The sequence below is a fragment of the Microtus pennsylvanicus genome, chromosome 12 (assembly GCF_037038515.1).
Source record: "Microtus pennsylvanicus isolate mMicPen1 chromosome 12, mMicPen1.hap1, whole genome shotgun sequence".
Taxonomy (NCBI): Eukaryota; Metazoa; Chordata; class Mammalia; order Rodentia; family Cricetidae; genus Microtus; species Microtus pennsylvanicus.
The window spans coordinates 90,093,153-90,112,923 of record NC_134590.1 but is presented as its reverse complement, the minus strand read 5'-3'; the positions used below and the strand labels follow the sequence as shown (position 1 = coordinate 90,112,923).

The window sequence follows — 19,771 nt, the reverse complement described above, 5'->3', positions numbered from 1 at the left end:
CATTGCAGAGACAGCTGTGACATCAGTAGGTAAGAGGTATCTTTCAAATCCTACATAATCTTAACGGGATCACCAACCTATATAATCCCATCACCAAACATCACGACCATATGTTCATAGCTGAATTCATCTTTCCCTAATCTTGACCCTCTCCTTACTCTATTTTAAAGAATAAAAACTACATCCACCCAGGGCTATGTCAGAATCTTCCTTCATTCTGTCCTTCCCACGCACTCTGGCTACACTGAGTCCCCAGAGATGTGGGGTCTCCAGGGTTTAGTCTTGCAGACCACCATATTCGTCTTCTACCAGCACTATTTTAAGAGCCTCTGGACTTTCTCATCCAGACACTGCAGCCAGAGTGACTACTCTGGAACCTAAATCAAATGATGCTCTCTCCAGGGCCACTTCCCGCACTCCTGAACAGGTTAGATACACACCCTGAGTTCCTGCAGACCTTTGGCCACAGTGTAGACACCCAGCCACTCATGTATGCTCAATATTGTCTTTGGGACACTTTTGAGAGGAGGCAAATATTTCTCAGTTTTGGATCCTCAGCACAAGTATAGAAGAACATGGTAAATGCACAGGAAACCTTTACTGAAAGGCATTTTCATTCCACTAAACCAAGGGTTCTTTTGCATTTTTAAAAATATTGTTTATTGGGGGTGCATTAGCATGAGTGTAGATGTCAAAGGACAGCTTGCAGAAGATGGTCTTGTCCTTTCCCATGTGGGCTCCAGGGATCGAACGCAGGTCATCAGGTTAGTGGCAAATGCCTTTAACCACTGAGCCATCTGGATGGCCCTCCTTGGTAAGCAGTAACCTTTCTCCACCCCAACCCAACATCATACCTTTCATTTAATAGAATACCTTTTCATCCTTTGTAAAACTGAACACTCAACTTCTTTCTGTCTTTTTGGAAGATGAAATTCCTTTTCCAAGTACCTATCAGATGTGTTATAAAATGTTCTTTAATTTCCTTTGGACTATTTTCTCATGGTTAGTTCGAGGCCATGAAGTTTTAGTAGGAAAATCTGATAAACAATACCAGAGAGCCCTTGTATGGAAGAATACACCGAAGGATGACAGACAGAGGCAGCCAGGGGGTCTTAGTGTAAGCGGAGAAGAGACAATGAGTTTGGTGGAAGTGATGATCACTCCACCAGACACTGCAGAGTTAAACAGGATCTGACACCCCCCAGCACCAGACCGCCCCGGAGCGATTCCACAGTGACTGTGGTGGCTGATGGAACTTGAAAACCACTCAGTGTGTTGAAGAATAAGTGAGAGACAAGGAACTGGAGATGTACGTGGTGACAACCAGGAATCTCAGCATCTTCAGAAGAAGGGATTTTAGAAGTCCGTCTCCTCCTCTTCAGATGAGACCCGGAAAAGTCACACCCTTGATGACATGATGGAGGAAGGTCATTGGCTAATAAAGAAACTGCCTTGGCCCATCTGATAGGGCAGAATTTAGATAGGCGGAGTAAACAGAACAGAATGCTGGGAGGAAGAGGAAGTGAGCTCAGAAATCATACAGCTCCTCTCAGAGGCAGATGCGATGAAGCAAGCCACCAGGTCAGACATGCTGAATCTTTCCCCGTAAGACCAGTTCTACACAGTTTATTAGAGATGGGTTGATGGGGATATCAGAATTAGCCAGTAAGGGCTAGAGCTAATGGGCCAAGCAGTGTTTAAATGAATACAGTTTGTGTGTTGTTATTTCGGGGCATAAGGTAGCCAGGTGACCAGGAGCTGGGGCGGCAGGAATGCAACCCGCAGCTCATACTACAATGACAGATGGAGCTAGTGCAGAGATCAGTGTTGTATGCACCAATCCACAGGCAATGTCTGCACTCTCCCCACCCCCAGGAAGTTTAATATCAAAGATCTCCCTAAAGTGTAAACTGGCAACCTGTCTGTCTGGTAGGTCTCACTGATGGCCAGAACTTAGGCAAGGTGTTGTGGCTCCCCAGGTGACTCCCCAGCCCTTTTCCTCAGCTTCTGCCCATGTGGTAGGAGTCTTCTTGCACACATCTTGGCCAATAAGGAAGCTCAATGGGAAGGGGCCACCTGCTTTCTGAGCAGGTCGGTTCCGGTTAGCCCTCAAGCAGGTTGGTCGAGCAGCTTCCTACTGCTACTCACTCCAACCAAGTTCCCAAAACTAACGAGAACATATTATAAGGTCCAAACCTCCATTTCATAGAAAGCATTGTGTTCAATGACTACATTTTCCGCCCAGACCAAGAAAGCAGTAGAGAAAGGAGACAAATAAAGTTTTGTGTCAGAATTTAAAGCACTGCAATAATTGTTATTAATTGAAAATTTTATTTTACTTTCTTTTTTAAGTCAGGGTCTCCCTATATGGCCCAGGCTGGACCCTAACCGATGATCCTCCTGTCTCTCATAAGTATTTGAATTACAGATGTGCACCTCTACACTCAGAACCAAAAAAAAAAAAAAAGACTCTGAATTCTTCCTATCAATCCCAGCTGAGAATATTCTTAAGATTTTTCTCCTCACCAAGTATATAAAAAAGATTTTGATGGAAATCTTACTTACTCAACATCATCCTCATTAAGGCCAACTAATTGGAAAGGAAATCAAACATAGTAGACAGTTACTGTGCCCTAGAGACGTTGCTAGGCGTGGGGATGCACACGGAACTCAGGTCAGATGGAGAGAGCGCTCAATGGTTCTGCACGGGAAACCTGTGCTCTGCGGTCTAAGCTTGTGGAGAAAGGAAGGCTTAAAATAGTCCGAGCTGTCGGCAAAGCTTCAAGGAGAGATGGAAGGAAGGGAAAGGCTGTATCAGCAGAGACAACAGAGGTCACGTCAAGCAGCTGGAAAGGCATGTTCAGGGGCCTGCTCTCTTCCAGGAACTGAAAATTCTGTGACATATCACTCAGATTTTGAGTTTAGGTTCTGTTTATGTTCTTGCCTTTACATTTTCTGATCCTTGACTCAATATTTTTCATCATTTAGTCTTCTTCTTTTTATGTATCAAGAAATGGCCCACCTTCTTCTTTCCTGTCTGTTTTCTACAGCAGAGTTCCTGTCCATTCTTCTTCAGCGAAGCCCTCTTTATGAGATGATCCTCTTTGAAACAAAGGCCCTTGGAAACAGTTTCACTCTCTAGAATATGGCTTGTTAGGTCAATCTCAACCTATACTAAGTCAATTAGATTCTCTCTCCTGGGACTTTGGAATTGAGACTTAAAAACAAAAAAGGTTCAGTTACTTCTGTAGGATCAAGCTGAAGAGCCATGTGTACTCAGGGACTGAGACAGACTTGAGACAGCCACGTATAAAATAAATCATTAAGTTAAACAGTCATCCTAGAGCCAGAAAGATTATAAAAGAAGCAAAGATGTGAATTCCTGTGGTATATGGAAAGACATGCAGGAAAAAGAAATAGGGAAAGCCTGGCTGCCTGGCACCTGTGCAGTGCCTGAGAGAAAACCACATGCTCTGTGCTAAGGTCCAAAAGACTTCCCTGTCACGTGATAAGCCCCTCCTTAGTAGCTCTCACATTAATTTTAAGTCTTATTTTAGTCTTATCTATAAAATTAACTAACTATAAACATAGAATAATGTTTTTAATGACATTATTCAATATCAGTTAAGCCCCCCCACTCCAAAATGAAAGCTTCTATCTTAAAATAAAGAACATCATGATAGAGCATTTGCCTGGCATGTAACACCCAGGGCTCTGACAAGATTACAAACAAAACAGAACACGTCCATGTGTGGACCTGAGAGAAAGCGCCTGCCATCTCCAGGAAGTGATCCTTTTCTGTTCCCGCCTCCCTGGTGATGACAAGGGGCCTGGCAGAGAAACAGGTCACATCCCAGAATCCTCGAATGTCTGGGCTGAGACCCTCAACCTGCCTCCCTTTGAGGGAAGAAAGGAAATAATTTAAAAAAGAAATGGGTAGAGGAGCTGGGTGTGAGAGAACATGCCTACAATCCCAGCATTTGGGGGACAAAGGCAGGAGAATCAGGAGTTCGGGCTCACCTTCAGCTACACGAGGAGGGCAGGCTAGTCTAGACTAAATGAGACAGTCTCTCAAAAAAGAAAGAGTGTAGGGTTTAGAAAAGACAAAAGGGCACCTTCTTTTATAACCCCTCTCTTCCATACACAAACCACTTTACAGACCCAAAGACTCACCGCCACCAGCAGGGCTGGAGTCTACAAACTCATTTTTTCAAAAACAACTTTGGGAGTCAACAAATCTATTGTCTTGACTGCAACTTGCTCTAAACCAGTTTTTCCAAATGTAAATGGCTCCATTCTACAAATACATAAGATCTCCAAATTCTTTAGAATGTGATGTCTTTAACCAATGTGGAAGAGCAGTCAAAGCCACTGACATCCATCACTTCTAGGTTAATCTTTTTTTTTTTTTGTTCTTTTCAAGACAAGGCTTCTCTGTAGCTTTGGTGCCTGTCCTGGAACTAGCTCTTGTAGACCAGGCTGGCTTCGAACCCACAGAGATCCATCTGCCTCTGCCTCCCAAGTGTTGGAATTAAAGGCGTGCACCACCACCGCTCGGCTAGGTTAATCCTTTTTAGAGATTGATTTATTTTTAAGTGTGTGTGTGTGTGTGTGTGTGTGTGTGTGTGTGTGTGTGTGTGTGTGTCAGTGTGTGGGTATGTACATGGGTATGCAGCTGTCTGTAGAGGCCAGAGGTCTTGGATCCCCTTGGAGCTGGAGCTACAAGTGATTGTGAGCCACCTGATGTGGGTGTGGGAATAGAAACCAGGTCCTCTGGGGGAGCAACATGTGCTCCTAACTACAGAACCATTTCTTCAGCTCATACATTAAACATTTTAATGGCTATTTCTGTCCTCTACCCTACCCCCCAAATCAGTATTTCCTATGGAAGGAATAGGCCCCTAAAAGAATTCAATGACTCTGGGAATCCAGTCTAATTTCAAAGGGAAAATATAATCACAGTGTATAGAATGAACACAACCGCTCCACATTGTGACCTAAAATGAACCATCAAACTAATCTAAAGGTTGGATATTAAAACCACAAAGCTATTAGACTAAAGCAGGAATAAATGTTTATGATCTTGGATTGGATAATGGTTTCTTGAATACAATATCAAAAGTACAAAAAAACAAAAAAGGAAATAAACTGAAAACCATCAAATTTTAAAGCTTTCATACATAAAGGGGCAGCATCAAAAAAGTGAAGACAACTCAAAGAAAGGGATAAATATTTGTAAATAATATATTGAGGGCCTACATTCAGAATATATAGAGAACTTATTCTTATACACTACTTCTATAGGCCTGCAAAGTAGAGTGGTTACTTTGGAAAACAGCTTGGCAGTGCTTCAAATCAGTAAACAAAGGATCTGGGCATGGTGGTCATGCCCTTAATCCCAGCACTCCTGAAGAGAGAGGCAGGAGGATTCCTGTGAGTTTGAGGCTAGCCTGATCTACCTAGTGAAACCCTGTCTCAAAAAACAAAACAAAACAAACAAGCAAAAAAAAAAAGAGAGAAGAAATTCAAACACCGACTGACCACATGATCCAGCCGCTCTACTCTTAGTTATGCCCACACAAAGACTATGGAGAGACGAGGGGGAGGCTTTTGACAGCCTTTACGTTGTTTCAATCAGTAACTACTTGGTTCTTTTGGGACACAGAAGAACACTGAACTAGGTATAAATGTAACTGGAAAGGGGACTGTTAATATAAAATTGTAGCAAATATACATTTCATGTGTGCGTGTGATTAAAATTCTGTTAGCTTGCAATATCTTACTTGTGTGTTGAGTTCTGAGGCACACCAATGCGTTCCTTCAAAGCTAACTTCTGAAATGGAGTCTGTGGGCACAGAGTGCCAGCACCAGCCAGGAGCTGGTAAGAGCTCAGCATGTAGTTCTCACAGGCCTACTGCACAATCTTGATTTCACCAAGTGACTCGCATGCACAATACCTGAAAGCTGTTTAATTATACGTAAAACCAATCCCCATTTGACAAACACCAATAAACCTACAAACGTAGTCCATGGACTAAAAAATAGCTTCTCAAATAGCACAGCTTTCTTGGGGGACGAGTCAGCCCCAGAGAAGGAGACAGCAAGTCAGCCTTCCTGCAGCTTCCCTTCCATTGGTACAAAGTGACTACCACTACAGGGACATTCTGATTCTTTGAGGAAGAAGAATCTCCAAGCACAGCCCACTGACAGACCGAGTCTACCATGAACAAGTTTTGCGTTGCCACAGTGACTCTGCCTGTGTGACCATTCATATTGTTGGTTGATTTCACTCTGCGGATGTTTGCAAGGAATTAGCCGATTGTAATCACATTTTCAAGTAAAAATGCGTTCATATTTCTGAATTTAAAATTGACACTGATATCTAATAAGGAAAGCTGTATTCATGACAATAATGGATGCCTGTCCTGGGAAATCTAGGACATATGGTACCAAAACCCATGAGGCATTAGTGACCTGGTTGGGAACTGGGATGTCTGTCCTTGGTCTTTCTCTGGTCTCTAACACCAGGATTCTGGGCACTAAGCTCCTTCCCACGCTGATATATTTGTACTATTTGCTGACTCCTCAGACCCCACATCTGCACGATGTCCCGTCAGATCCCAGCTTTAAACGCCATTCCCCGTAGATATGCTGGAAACATTCTCTAAAGTCAGCCCCACTCAACCGGTTTCTCTGTTTACCCCTTAGCACTTATCACCCCCCCATGTCCACAATGCTATCTTCATACACTGTAAGCCTCCACACCGGAAGTACCCAGGGATTCTCCGACACACTCTTACATCAGGTGCATTTAGGCACAATATGAGTTTCTGATGAATAAACAAATGAAAAATAATTAGAATTAGAGAATAGATAAACCCTAGTAAAAATCATCAAATAGTCCGTAGCTCATGAACAACAACAACAATAGGTCACTTATCAACAGCCCGGGAGTCTCTGAGGGTGGTGTAGGAGCACACAACTGTAATCAGAGCATCCAGAAGACAGCAGGAGGATCTCAAGGGGAAGGCAGTCTGAGCTAGAGAGCAAGTTCCAGGCCAGACTGAACTATAAAGAAAGACAATGTCTAACGTCAACAAATAAACAAGCCTTTTGCCTCACAATATTGCTAATACACGAAAGAGCGGGACCCAAGCTAAATGACTTAAATCTTATTTTCGATGTATGAGGGCTCCGTCTGCATGTACACATGCACACCAGAAGAGGGCATCAGATCCTATTTTAGATGGATGTGAGCCACCCTGTGGGTGCTGGGAATTGAACTCAGGACCTCTGGAAGAGCAGTCAGTGCTCTTAACTTCTGAGACATCTCTCCAGCCCTAAATGACTTACATCTATGTCCCTCCCAGAGACAACCTGTAAACTGAAGTTACCACGCAGAATGTGATGGCATATATATGTGTGTGTGTGTATGTGTGTGTGTGTATGTGTGTGTGTGTGTATATATATATATATATATATATATATATATATATATATATATATATATAGCGCCTCATACAGTGGCAAAGAGCACTTACTTCAACCAGATACAGGTCTAATTCATATTCTCCCCACCCCAACCTCCCTCTCTGCCTTTCCCTTCTCCCTTTTTCTCCCTTTTGTGGTCTAAGGATTTAAACCAGGGCCTTGTATACACTAGTGCTCTACCACTGAGTTTCATCCCCAACCCAGGATTTAATTCTTTATAGTTATCTTTAGGTTTCCCTTACTCAAAATATAAAGTTACATGCCCAGGCCTTCATGGGAACCCACTTAGCAGACAGTTGAGGCTCAGCCATGGCCGTTCTGTTGCTCACTTCAAACTCAACAACCTCAGTTACAGCTGTGGCCTCGGATTGCTTTAACCTGTCACAGTTTAGACTTCTAAGCCTTTTAAATTAAACCGCCTCACCAGATGATCGTTTCCAATCATTGTTTCGAGGCTGGTGCTATTGCTACAGTGAACTTGAACATTACTCTCTGTCTAGACTGAGATCTAACAATCTGTCTCAAGGGCTCTTAAACATAAGCCCAGGATTGATGGGCCACCTGATGACGAGCGGAGCTGCAGAGGGAACAGTGTGCTGGCCTCCATTAATAACCAGCACAAAGGCAGGAACCCAGCAGCTAGGAACAAAACCTGGAAAACAGGGGAGCAATAGCTTTGGGCTTTGGAATCAGACCAGCCTCGACTCCAATTCCCATTCTAGAGTCAGCCTGCTGCTAACCACGTATGAAATCCTTAACACCTCTGTGCCTTACTTACCTTGTCAGTAAGTGGGGGTCAGCAAGCCAGGCTCCCCAAAAGGTAGATTGAAAGGATGGAGGAGATAAATCTAGATACACATTGAACTCAGGGTCTTTAACTCTTAGGCAATGTTAACTGAGCCTCTGTTAAGGTTCATTCTCAGCATCAAGAAGCTGTTTCCTCTACAAGTAGAGATTCTTGGAATGGGAGAATGGCACCAGAAATCCCTGCAAAACCTGAGGAGTAGTGCATGGTATTCTGTCTGCGTGTGGAGAAAGGTCTCCAAGGAGAGGTTACACTGCAGCACATGGGGCTGCCCAGGGTAGGGATACAAACACCGTCCCCGGGGTGAGCACTTACCCTTTGCCATATACTGTGGGCGTCATCTATACAACCTCAACAACACTACAAATGCCCGTAAACCCCACTTTATAATGGGATTTAAGCTGTTTTACTGATGACACTGATGCCCAAATTGTAGCTGATCTAGGCTTCACAAAAAGAGAAGGGCAAGATAAATCATTTTGGTATAAAGCAGGGAAGAACCGGGTTCCTGCATGAGATAGCAAGCCAGATGCAAACATCCTATGACTTTAATAGAAAATAAGGACAGAATGGAAAGTTAGGGTACAAGAGAATGAAAAGAGTCTAGACATTTGTCTATGTACAACGGGGAACTGTTTGGGGGTGTACGTGTTTAATTGAGCGTAACAATAAACATTGATTGAGTGCCTATTAAGGGCGAGCCCCCAATAATTTGCATACATTCTTTATAATCATCCCAGCAATGCTGCAACTTGGGCGTTGACGGGTTCGTTTCACAAATACCGCCAAGAGAGGTCACACCCTTGTTGAATGCTTCTAGTAAACTGCAGTGGGGTTCTTCCTGCTTGTTCTGATGTCAAAAGGTCAGTATCCTTCCCCTTAAGATAGCACTGCAACTAAACCTCCTCTGCAACAGGAAGTCAAATAAATAAATAAGGATAAGATGGAGAAACGGAATTATCTGGAAGGAATATAGGGATCCAGACTGTGGAGACAAGCACATCACTGTGAACATGAGGAGGACGGTGATGGGGACGGCTGCACAGGTGACTTTTTCTTCCCTGTATTCTCCCTCCTCTGCCAGAGCAGGAAAGCAAAGCAGTAATGACCCCAGCCAGCAGCACCGAACCGTCTTGCCTTCGAACACCATTTGAGTCTTGTCAACCCAATAGCAAACACCAGTTTAGGTATTTGTCTCGTCACAGTGTTATCAAGACTAAAAGATGGCATCATTCTCTCATCTGTCATCTGCATTGAAACCAAGCCTGCTTAGCCAACAAATCACATTATGCCTCACACAGCAACACTTGGGAAAACCGGCCTTAAATGCACATCCTGTCAAAGCCACAGGACACAGGCAGAGCACTACTGTGCTCGGCCCAATCCGACATCACTAAGGTTCACCACGATCTCAGAGAGCATGCAGTTTTATAAAATGGACTATGTTATCAATATATATGCTAGGCTGCTTTGCAGCTAATATTCCAGGCAAAGGTGTATTTTTTTTTCAAAGTCAAATTTATAGGCATGGACATTTCCTTCAAAAGCCAGGGACCAAGTGGACAGCGACTACACTACCTGGTTTGTTGAAATCAAGAGTTTTAATATTTGTGTAATGATTTAAAAAGACAAAATATTTCCTGCACCAAAACCTTGGCTACTACAGCCAACCCCATTCAACGATAAACTTCAGTATTTCAAGTGGAAAAACAGTGGTATACTAGGGCGTGCAGAGGTGGGTTGAAATGATAAAGATAAAAGATTGTACATTGTTCTTTATGTACTGCCTTCCTCAGAAAAAAAGATGTTTACATATATAAGAGATAGCAAGATGACAAGACACACACTCCAGTTCACAGTCCCTAATTATGTAAAGAGCTGTGAGTTTGGGTTTTTACCCACTGAACTTCATTTTCTTCCATATGCAAAGATGTACGTCAATGTAGACTCTCTGTTCACCTGCACATACTCAGAACCGGCCACTATCAAGGAAAATGTAAAGGCCTCGTTCTGAAGTCACACTTGCTACTATACCAGTGTTAGGTCTGAGAGATAACCACCTCAAGAAATGGAGCAGGAAACACCTCAAGAAATGGAGCAGGAAATAAACTCTCCCTTTTGCTTTCCCATCAGTTAAGTCTACCTGTAATGCAGCTATAACTTCATTCGCCTGTTCTTCAAACCCGAAAGTCTCTTTAACCATCCAGCCAGAAGTCCTCACAGCCCCTCCAGGCTAGCTGCTCATCATCACAATGGTTTACTGCAACTCCACCCTTTCCCACCTTCAATTTCAACACGGCATTTAATTTTTTTTTCCTTTTAAGAGAAAGACTGTGTATTAAGAATCCAGCCCCGCCCCCAAGTGGCTGAGTGAAGTGTCATGTTAATATCATTTAACCCTAGGGAATCTTCTGTTTAATTGCTCCTCTTCCCCTTCCCCCAGAGGACCACCCCTTCTTATTTGATGCCGTAATGGAAAGCGCTGCATGAAGACAGACAGAGCAAACACACAATGGGTTTAAATTTTTAAACAGCCAACCTTTTCATGAGTCACTGTTAATCATTCGCACCTGTGCCTTTAACAATCAGCCACACAACTGGGGAGACAAAATCTGCGGGATGGAACTCAGTAAGGACGCCCCAATCACAACCGTCCCATATCTGGGACGAAAGGAAAGGGGGCTTTGATGTGACAAGAAGAAAGTTTTGCATGCCAGTCCCACCAGATCTGGAAGGCATTCAGAGCTCCCATATGCAAAGTCTTCTACAGGGGAGCTCAAAGCTGGGTGTGGCGGCTCACCCTCATAATCTCAGCACTGAGGCAGAAGGATTGCCGTGAGTTTGTGGCCAGCTTGGATTCCATATTGAGTTGCAGGCCAACAAGGGCTCAAGTGTGAGATCCTATCTTAAAAACACAAGGGACAGGGAGGGACACAAAGTTGGGGGAAAAGACACAAAGTCAAGATCTCAAACATGCGTGTATGTGTTGTGTGTGTGTCCTAGGTTTCCAAGTATTAAGTTTTTGCCTTCTGTAACCATTTTCAACTAAAATAATTAATTCTGGACGGCAAGTGCAGCACCAGTTGCGGGAGAAACCTTTCATGCTATTGTTCCCACTGAGAAGGTAAGGCCATTGAGATCACACTACTTCACTTATCCCATGCGAAAGGCCAATTCAGAGCCAACAGAAACAATACCCTGATAAGATAGACGCTGCGCTCTGCACCAATGAAACACACATCTGGAAGGTACAAATACAGCCTATCTTCAGTAATCATGCCTCTGTGAGTGGAGGTGTCCACACCACCGAAAGCGGCCTCAACTGCCTTAGGCAGAAAGGGATTCCCTATGAACAGCATCTGGACCACACCTTATTTGGCCATAGGAGACGCTGACAAAGGCTGGGGAGAAACAGGTTTAATCCAGACGAGGGGCTGGTACAAAGACTCAAATATGCCCCCTTATTAACAAGAGGGGTCCTAAAAATGTCTACTTTGTGCAATGAAGTTCCCCCCAAGACCATCCACTACCAAATGCTGCTCATTCTACGGGGTAGATGGTAAGGTTTTATGGTCCAGTAGCTGCTGCCACTCTTTTTAAAACCCTAAAAACGTTGTGGAAACCATCCATTTAGTGTGTAAATAAGCTTTTGGCACTAAAACCCTGCTGCAATCAGGAAACACTCCCCACTCACAACAGAAATACCCCCAGTTCAACGCTTCGGGGATGAAGAACCCAACATTTCTACCTGTACCTAAATTTCTTTTCATTTTTTTTTTTTAGATCCATTTGCTTGCTGGGGAACCTACTGAGGAGCCCTCCAAAAATGCTACCCACAGTTCATGTATTGGTCCTACTGTTTACCTAGTTAGGGAAGCGTGAGGGGTGTTGGTAGTTATCCTTCCACTTGTAGCAGGAATGAACAAAACAGCAGCACAACACTCAACTCAGTAGAGCTTTCAAAGCCTTCTGAAGGGACAGCGACGCCTCTCCCATCTACACCTTCCTCCCTATTTCTTCTCTAGCCCTAGCATCTGCAGCCCGTCTCTAGCGGCTCCTAGGAGAATCCTTTACTCCATGGGGCTCTCGGACGGACATGACCCCGGCTATTCCCACCCTTATGTCCTCTATATCCAACCCTTTCCCACGGCCCCAGTTCACCCCCTTACCTGATAATGTCATCGTTGTGTCCCAGGAAGAATTTTTGGCTGTGCTCTCGGGTGTTGTACACCACCCCTACCCCAGCTACAAAGTAAACCACCTCCTTGCCGGCGGTGTAGTACAGGTTGTTGCGGCACTGATGACCCCGGTACCCGTACACCCACTCCAGCCGGAGCTGGCAATTGGGAGCTGTCCGATCCGCCATTATAAGCCGACCCCGAGCGACCCCCGGTGCCCCGCGCGTCTGCTCTGTCCTCTTCCAAGGCTCGGGCTGCGGTGAACCTGCAAGGGCTCAGGGTACAGCGCGGGGCGCCGATTTCCGCGGCGACGCACAGGCACAGCCCAGCACGCCGGCCGCCACCATCATCCGCTGCTGCGGGAGACAAGCCGCCGCCGCCGGTGCGCAGCAGCAAGACCCCGCTGGGAGCCCCGGCTCCTTCCCTCGGGGCCAGGCGGCTTCGGGGGCACCAGCACCAGTGCGCACGCCTCACTGCACCTGCGGGCTTCGGCCCCCGGGAGAGGTTCTCCCCGGGGTCACCCCGCCTTTAAAATCAGAGATCTGCATATCCAGACACGGATTACCCAGTTCGCCAAGTTTGAGGCGCGCGGGGGCTTCGCAGCAAGCAGCGGGATTTATTCTGTGACAGGTCTGATCTGACAGGCAGCCGGAGTAAGCTTTGCCATCATCGTCCTTGGATCCGAAATTGACAGTCTATATCTAGGATGCGAGAGCGAGGAAGAGAAAGAATTTGTGCATGTCACCTAGTACAAGAAAATGATCGTCAAACTAAAACCAAGTTGTGGGCTGTGTTTGGGCGTGTTTTTTTTTTAACTGTCCACCTTTCTCCTTCCGTATTCACCTCCTTAATTATAGGAAATACGCCCTAAACGCTACTACTGGCTGGCAGTTGCTGATCTAATTTGAAATAACACTTGCTGTTTCCTCCATAAAGCCAGGGCGAATATGAAAATGGTCATTTTTTTCAGATGCTCCAATTAGCTGTCATGCATGTGTTTAAAGTCCATACCATCCAGGAGCTTTCTCTTCACAGAGAAAACCATAAAGAACTTAGCCATTTTTCCTAATCAGCTACTCCAATTGCAAGCGTCATTTAAAAAAAAAAAAAATCTGAATTGGAGGAAACCGGGCACCAGGGCAACTAGAGAAAAGCGCTACCTACAAACACTCCCGTTCCAGGGGAGAAAAAGAAAAAAGAAAAAATTAACAAGTGGCAACATAATAATAATAAAAACAATATAATGATGATGATGATGATGACCTTAATAATAATCGTGCTCCTGTCCCCAAGAAGATCTGAGCTAGCTACGAGACCTTGCGGGCTCCGGGATTCTGCCTACAGCTTGGCGGGGGGCGAGGTCTCCCGTGGGGCCCCGAAGACAGAGACACCCCATGCTCAGCCTGCCGCGGCAGTTCCTAGGGATGCCACCCGGAGGGGTGCCCTGGCTCACGCTCCACGGTCCCGGCGGGTTCCTACACTCCCACCCGGACCAGACTCTCTCCGAACATCCCTGCTCTCTCCGCCTCTAACCTCTGCTGCCCGCCGTGCGTCCAGGATCCCGCACCAGCCAGCAAAATCCTCTGCCTGCCCTCCCTCCCCGCCCCGAGCACCCCGGGATAGGCTTCGTCACTGGGGCGCCCGGGGACCAGCTCTTCCTCCAGCCGGGGCTCCGGAGGCGGGGCCAGCGCAGGGACGGGTTACTAGGCGAAATCGCGGCGCTAGGAAACGCAGACGCCCGCGAGGGCTGAAGCCGCCCCTCCCTCTGCCAGCTTCTGTATGCATCCTGGGAATCGTAGTCCTCTGTAACCAGCATGCACGAAGAGCACTTGGAGTGTACTACACGTCCCAGGATTCCGTGCGACCACCGGGCCGCGGTGCGGGTGCCAGCAGGGAATGCGTGTCTCCCACAGGACCTCGGAACTCACCCAGACTGGCATTGGTGTTCTGTAGTGATCCTGGCTATCGGCCTTCACGTCTGTGCTGAGAGCAGAGAAGATGGAGTAGCGGAAATCTCGGGCTTTCCTCAGGACTTTTTCCTGCGCCACTCTCTGACATTGCTGCAGCCCTTGTCTGCCGTATTGCAGAACTTGACTCACGCTGTTTCCTACTTCAATTTCCCGTTATTCCAAAGGATTCTAATTTATTCAAGTGCAGTGCTACGGAATTTAGGAAAAATGCAGGGTGTGTGTTCGCTTTGTATTGTGCAAGGGAATAGCGCCATCCTATGATCTACCCTGTGTCCACGCAATGGAAGACTAATTGTGGCCTTCAAACACAGAAGCCAGTGGCCATTCTAAAACAACCTGGGGTAAACTAATCCGTTAGTTCTGATTTTCAGGTTACGGCCATAGCCAACATTTGGGGAAAGACGTAAATCCACTTGACTAAGAGGTTACTAAAGGATGATAGTTTTGATTCGTTTCTAGACAAGTTTTTTTTTTGTTTTGTTTTTTTAATCTACGTGGAGTTTAAATGGAATGGCAATGCTGTAGGTTAGAAGTGCCAAAGTTTGGGTGAGCAGTTACCTGCAATGTTGAAAAGAATGTGAGTTCTCTTCTAATTTTCTAAGAAAACAGAATCTACAGATAGGTCTTTTTTTTTAAGGCAGCAAGAACACTACTAAAAATTAAAACATGGCTTTAAAAGGTTTTTGAAATTGCCTTAGTCTATTCCTGTAATCATTTATGAAAAAGTTATTTATTTATTTATTTGCTTTGTTTGGTTCATGACCCTAGTGTCAGGGAAGACCAAGATCGTGGAACTCAACATCTGTGATGAAACTTATCACATCCTATCCTGCCTGCGAGCATCACAAGGCAAGATAGAGCTAACTCCTGTCTCTGTGTAGAGCAACTAATTGTGTGGTAAACCCACCCTCATGGATTTATCTAATGCTGACTAGCTCTCAGAAGCCTTACCTCTAAATACCATTAACATATGGAGCAGAGGATTGAATTCTTAATTCATGAAATTTGTAGGATATGGTCAAACCGTAGGAGAAACATCAACAAAAGTTGAGATCGTGAGTTAGCATCTTGCCATTGGATGAATTTCATAGAGAAGCATTCTACAAGCCCACAAGACTACGCAGTGAAAGCACGGATCAGTAGACTAGCTCACAGGAGTATAATCCAGTGAGGAACCCGATTTGCAGAGCTTCAGAAACACCTGTCCTTTGAATAGTCACTGTCATTTCTGTAAAAAACCTTGTGAAGCCATAGCTTTCCTCCTTTCCATAGTGGGATTCATCTTGAAATATCCCAGCGGTATGTAAATCGTTGGGCATAACTTCTTTCTATACTGGCAACTGGATGACTTTCGCCAACACTGTGGGGCCCTGGTGGGAAAGTATTCACTCAGTCAAAGAAACCTTTCTTCTCATAGTCAAATCTACATGAAGCTAGCCCCCACAATTATCCTTACTAGCAGAACACCTGACAAGGAAAAAAGCCTTGCCAATAGACCGCAGGAGAACCTCGAAAGACAGGCACTGGGAAGAAGGGACAACATATCTGTACTTACTGATGAACAAGTCTGGGTTGATGGGGGAGTGTCATATATCAATCTGTTGATTTCCTTGGTTAAGCAATAAAGAAACTGCTAGGCCCATTGGATAGGCCCACCCTTAGGTGGGTGGAGTAAACAGAACAGAAGGCCGGGAGGAAGAGGAAGTGAGGTCAGACTCCACAGCTCTGCTCTCCGGAGCAGACGCAAGAGAGACGCCATGCTACCTGCTCCAGGGAAGACGCACGCTATGAAGCTCCAACCCAGGATGGACTTAGGCTAGAATCTTCCCGGTAAGCGCACCTAGGGGCGCTACACAGATGATTAGAAATGGGCCAGAGCAGTGTTTAAAAGAATACAGTGTCCGTGTAATTATTTCGGGCCATAAGCTAGCCGGGCAGGTGGCTTGGGTTTGGGGGACGCAACCCTGCCGCCGCCCCTATTACTACAAATGACGCCCAGACGTGTGGCTAACTAAACCCACTTAAAAAACCTGAGAAGGCTTAAAAATAAGGGAGAGAGCATTTAACACAGATTTTTGCTGTTTGTTGGTGGCGTGCTGTAGAGAGATTTCCTGATTCAGCAACAGCAGCAGAAAAAATGCTGTGTCCTGGGGCTTCCTGGGGCTGTGCCGCCAGTGCAAACTCTGGCTTTATGTTTGTGTTCCCGCTTGGGATCGGAAGGAGAGTGCTCTGAGACCGTGACGATGACTCAGAGCTCCCCGCCTGCTCCTGGGCAGAAGGCAGAATCAGGGTTAGGCAGGCGGAAGAGCATGGCGGATTCCTGCCGCCATACAGAGACGTGTTTTCAGACTGCGCAGTGCTCTGCCTGTCAGATTTGGATGTTACTTGGATGAAAAGAATTTCTGTGCTGCACGCTCAGTCTCAGAATTAAAGTGCTGAGTGCCGCTCCTACCTGGTAGCCCCAAGAGGCTTCCTGACTCAGCTTCAGCTGCAAAACCCTGCAGCTCATTAAGAGGTCCTGCCACAAAACACTTAAACAGTGTTGATGAAAAGCTGAACGCATGCTTTTCGGTTTTCAGGCGTAGCAGGAAAAAAGCTGCGCCATTTAAAAATGCTGGCTTTCTGGGCCATCCTGCCAGGGCAAACTCTGACTGTTTGAGGCAGGAGGGCCGGCTACCGAGAGAGGACTTGAGTGTTGTCTGTTGTAGCTCGCTGGCTGGCAGGGACCTTGCAGCCAGTACCTCAGCCATGAGGCTGGAAAGCTAAGGAATGGACTGGATCTAGCTGGCAAAGCCACGCCTTTAGTCCTACTGATATTGCTTGGTAAATTAAAGACTCATGTGGTCAGAAAAACAGAAAGAGATACAGTAAAGAGAGCGTCAAAGACAAAGAAAAATTTTAAATGATTTACTGTGTGTTAAAAATATACGCAAGCTAAAAGTTAAAGTTCTTAAAGTAAAAAAGAAAAGGAAGAGAGTTGTTGTGTGTACACACCTTTAATCCCAACACTTGGGAGGCACAGGGAGATAGAACTCTGTGACTTCAAGGTGTGGTAGCACACGCCTTTAATCCCAATGCCTGGGAGGCAGAGACAGGCGGATCTCTGAGAGTTCAAAGACAGCCTGGTCTACAGATAAACGTCAAAAAGCAAAAAGTTAACCTAGGAATGTCACATCTTAGATTCTTAAGCGCCTAGTGATTTAAAGGCGCAAATCAAAAGTGCTCCTGGATAGTAAAAAATTGCAGATTCACAATAGGACAGATTCAGACCACTAAACGAGTCACACTGTTGGATGAATGTACGTAGGCTTGGGAGAGAGAAGAAAAAGAATATAGAGAATAAAGTTAATGTTAAAAAAAAAAAAAGGTAAAGTCTTTAAAGAGACAGAGTACAGATAGTTAAGAGATTAAAAGAAATAAAGAAATATAAGCCGCGTAAAGATGAAAAATTCACAGACAGTCTGGATTCTTTGTATTATTGTGTTTTCTTTAAAATTTTTGACTGTGAAGGAGCTAAGTACAGAGAGACATTTCATTACATGGGCTGCCAAGCTAAACCAGAATGGATATAAGGGTATGACTTCAGAATTTGGGTCTAAGGATATGATGCTTTGGAGAGAGTCTTCTTTTGTTTTCACAGAGGATGAGACTCTATGGATTTCTTCTATTCCGATTTGGTATGATGGACCACGTCCTCCTGAAGGGTTGCTGTGAACATCTTCAGAAAATTGCCTTGCTCAACTGCCAACTGAGATGACCCTGGCACACAGGTTATACCATGAAAGACCTAATTAACGACGCCCCCATTCAGCAGGAAGCAGTTTGGAGAGAAAAAACTGCGCCCATGTTCCCAAATATGGTTTATAAAACGTTTTTACATTTAAAGGGGGATATGATATAGACATGAATAATTTGCATTAGTATAGATTTTGCTTTATTGATAGAGATTCACGGTCAATTTTGTTATATGTATAAATGTTTCTGATGTAAGTTTTACTTGATAACTGTTTTGTTATATGTAATTTTGCTATGTTAAAGTTAAAGGCTTTCTTTTTTGTTTAAACAGAAAAAGGGGAAGTGATGGGGGAGTGTCATATATCAATCTGTTGATTTCCTTGGTTAAGCAATAAAGAAACTGCTAGGCCCATTGGATAGGCCCACCCTTAGGTGGGTGGAGTAAACAGAACAGAAGGCCGGGAGGAAGAGGAAGTGAGGTCAGACTCCACAGCTCTGCTCTCCGGAGCAGACGCAAGAGAGACGCCATGCTACCTGCTCCAGGGAAGACGCACGCTATGAAGCTCCAACCCAGGATGGACTTAGGCTAGAATCTTCCCGGTAAGCGCACCTAGGGGCGCTACACAGATGATTAGAAATGGGCCAGAGCAGTGTTTAAAAGAATACAGTGTCCGTGTAATTATTTCGGGCCATAAGCTAGCCGGGCAGGTGGCTTGGGTTTGGGGGACGCAACCCTGCCGCCGCCCCTATTACTACACTGGGTGGTTCTGAATTCTCTAGCAGCAGACTGAGAAAGGTGTAATCTACCGGCCATTGCTCTACCCAACAGGCTACTAGTGTTCTGTATTAACCCTTCACCTTGGTTTCAACTGATGCAAGATCTTAGTGGAGGAGATTAACTGTTTGTGCCTTTACCCCTAGAAATACAGGGAAAAAGCTTAGGTCGTTAAACCAGCCCCAGAGAAAGGAATTCCTTCTCACCTGGGTGCCAGTGGGCACCCCACAATTTAGCCAGGGGCTGGAGATGATAGTCTCCAAAGAAATTCCCTTTCATTCAGCTAGCAAGATGCCAATACAAATTAAGCGCCATTGCCACAAAGCTGAGTTCCGTGCCACAGGGCAAGGAAGCAGAAGTGCTCAGAAAGTGTTCTCCTTCCCCTTTTCTCTACAACTGTTAATCATAAACGTCAGGCTTAACTAATCACACTTAGGAAATGTGGTAAGTACACACACACACACACACACACACACACACCTTTCCCACTTTTTAGAATTCTGTACTGATTCAAAGCCCCATCCTTAATTAATCTTCCTGGTATCTGGTCCAGACTTTACACAGTCACAACGCCTCTGGGACAGTAGTAGCTAACAGATGCCTACCTAGTCAGACTTACCAGTTTTCATGGCTCTGTGAAGTGCATGCTTGGTATCGTTGGGGTTTTTGTTTGTTTGTTTTTAATTGATTTTATTGATCTATATATTTTTCTCCACTCCCCTCTCTTCCTACCCTCTCCCCTTCTATCTTCTCTCCTGATCCCCATGCTCCCAATTTACTGAGGAGATCTTGTCTTTTTCTTTTCTTTTTTTTTAAG

General features: G+C 45.1%; 1 protein-coding gene across 2 annotated transcripts in view; it reads right to left on the bottom strand.

Moving 5' to 3' along the window:
• Positions 1–12,858, bottom strand: part of Eml6 (EMAP like 6) — a 251,244-nt gene extending 238,386 nt beyond the window's left edge. Inside the window, exon 1 of one of the 2 annotated variants that reach the window (XR_012907211.1) lies at positions 12,466–12,858. Coding sequence is in view for 1 of the 2 variants with exons in the window: in XM_075942518.1 (XP_075798633.1) it covers positions 12,466–12,662 (197 nt within the window). In the remaining variant the exon portion in view is untranslated. The remainder of the gene's footprint in view (positions 1–12,465) is intronic. The other variant, XM_075942518.1, reaches the window with a different exon arrangement.
• Positions 12,859–19,771: the final 6,913 nt, after the last annotated feature.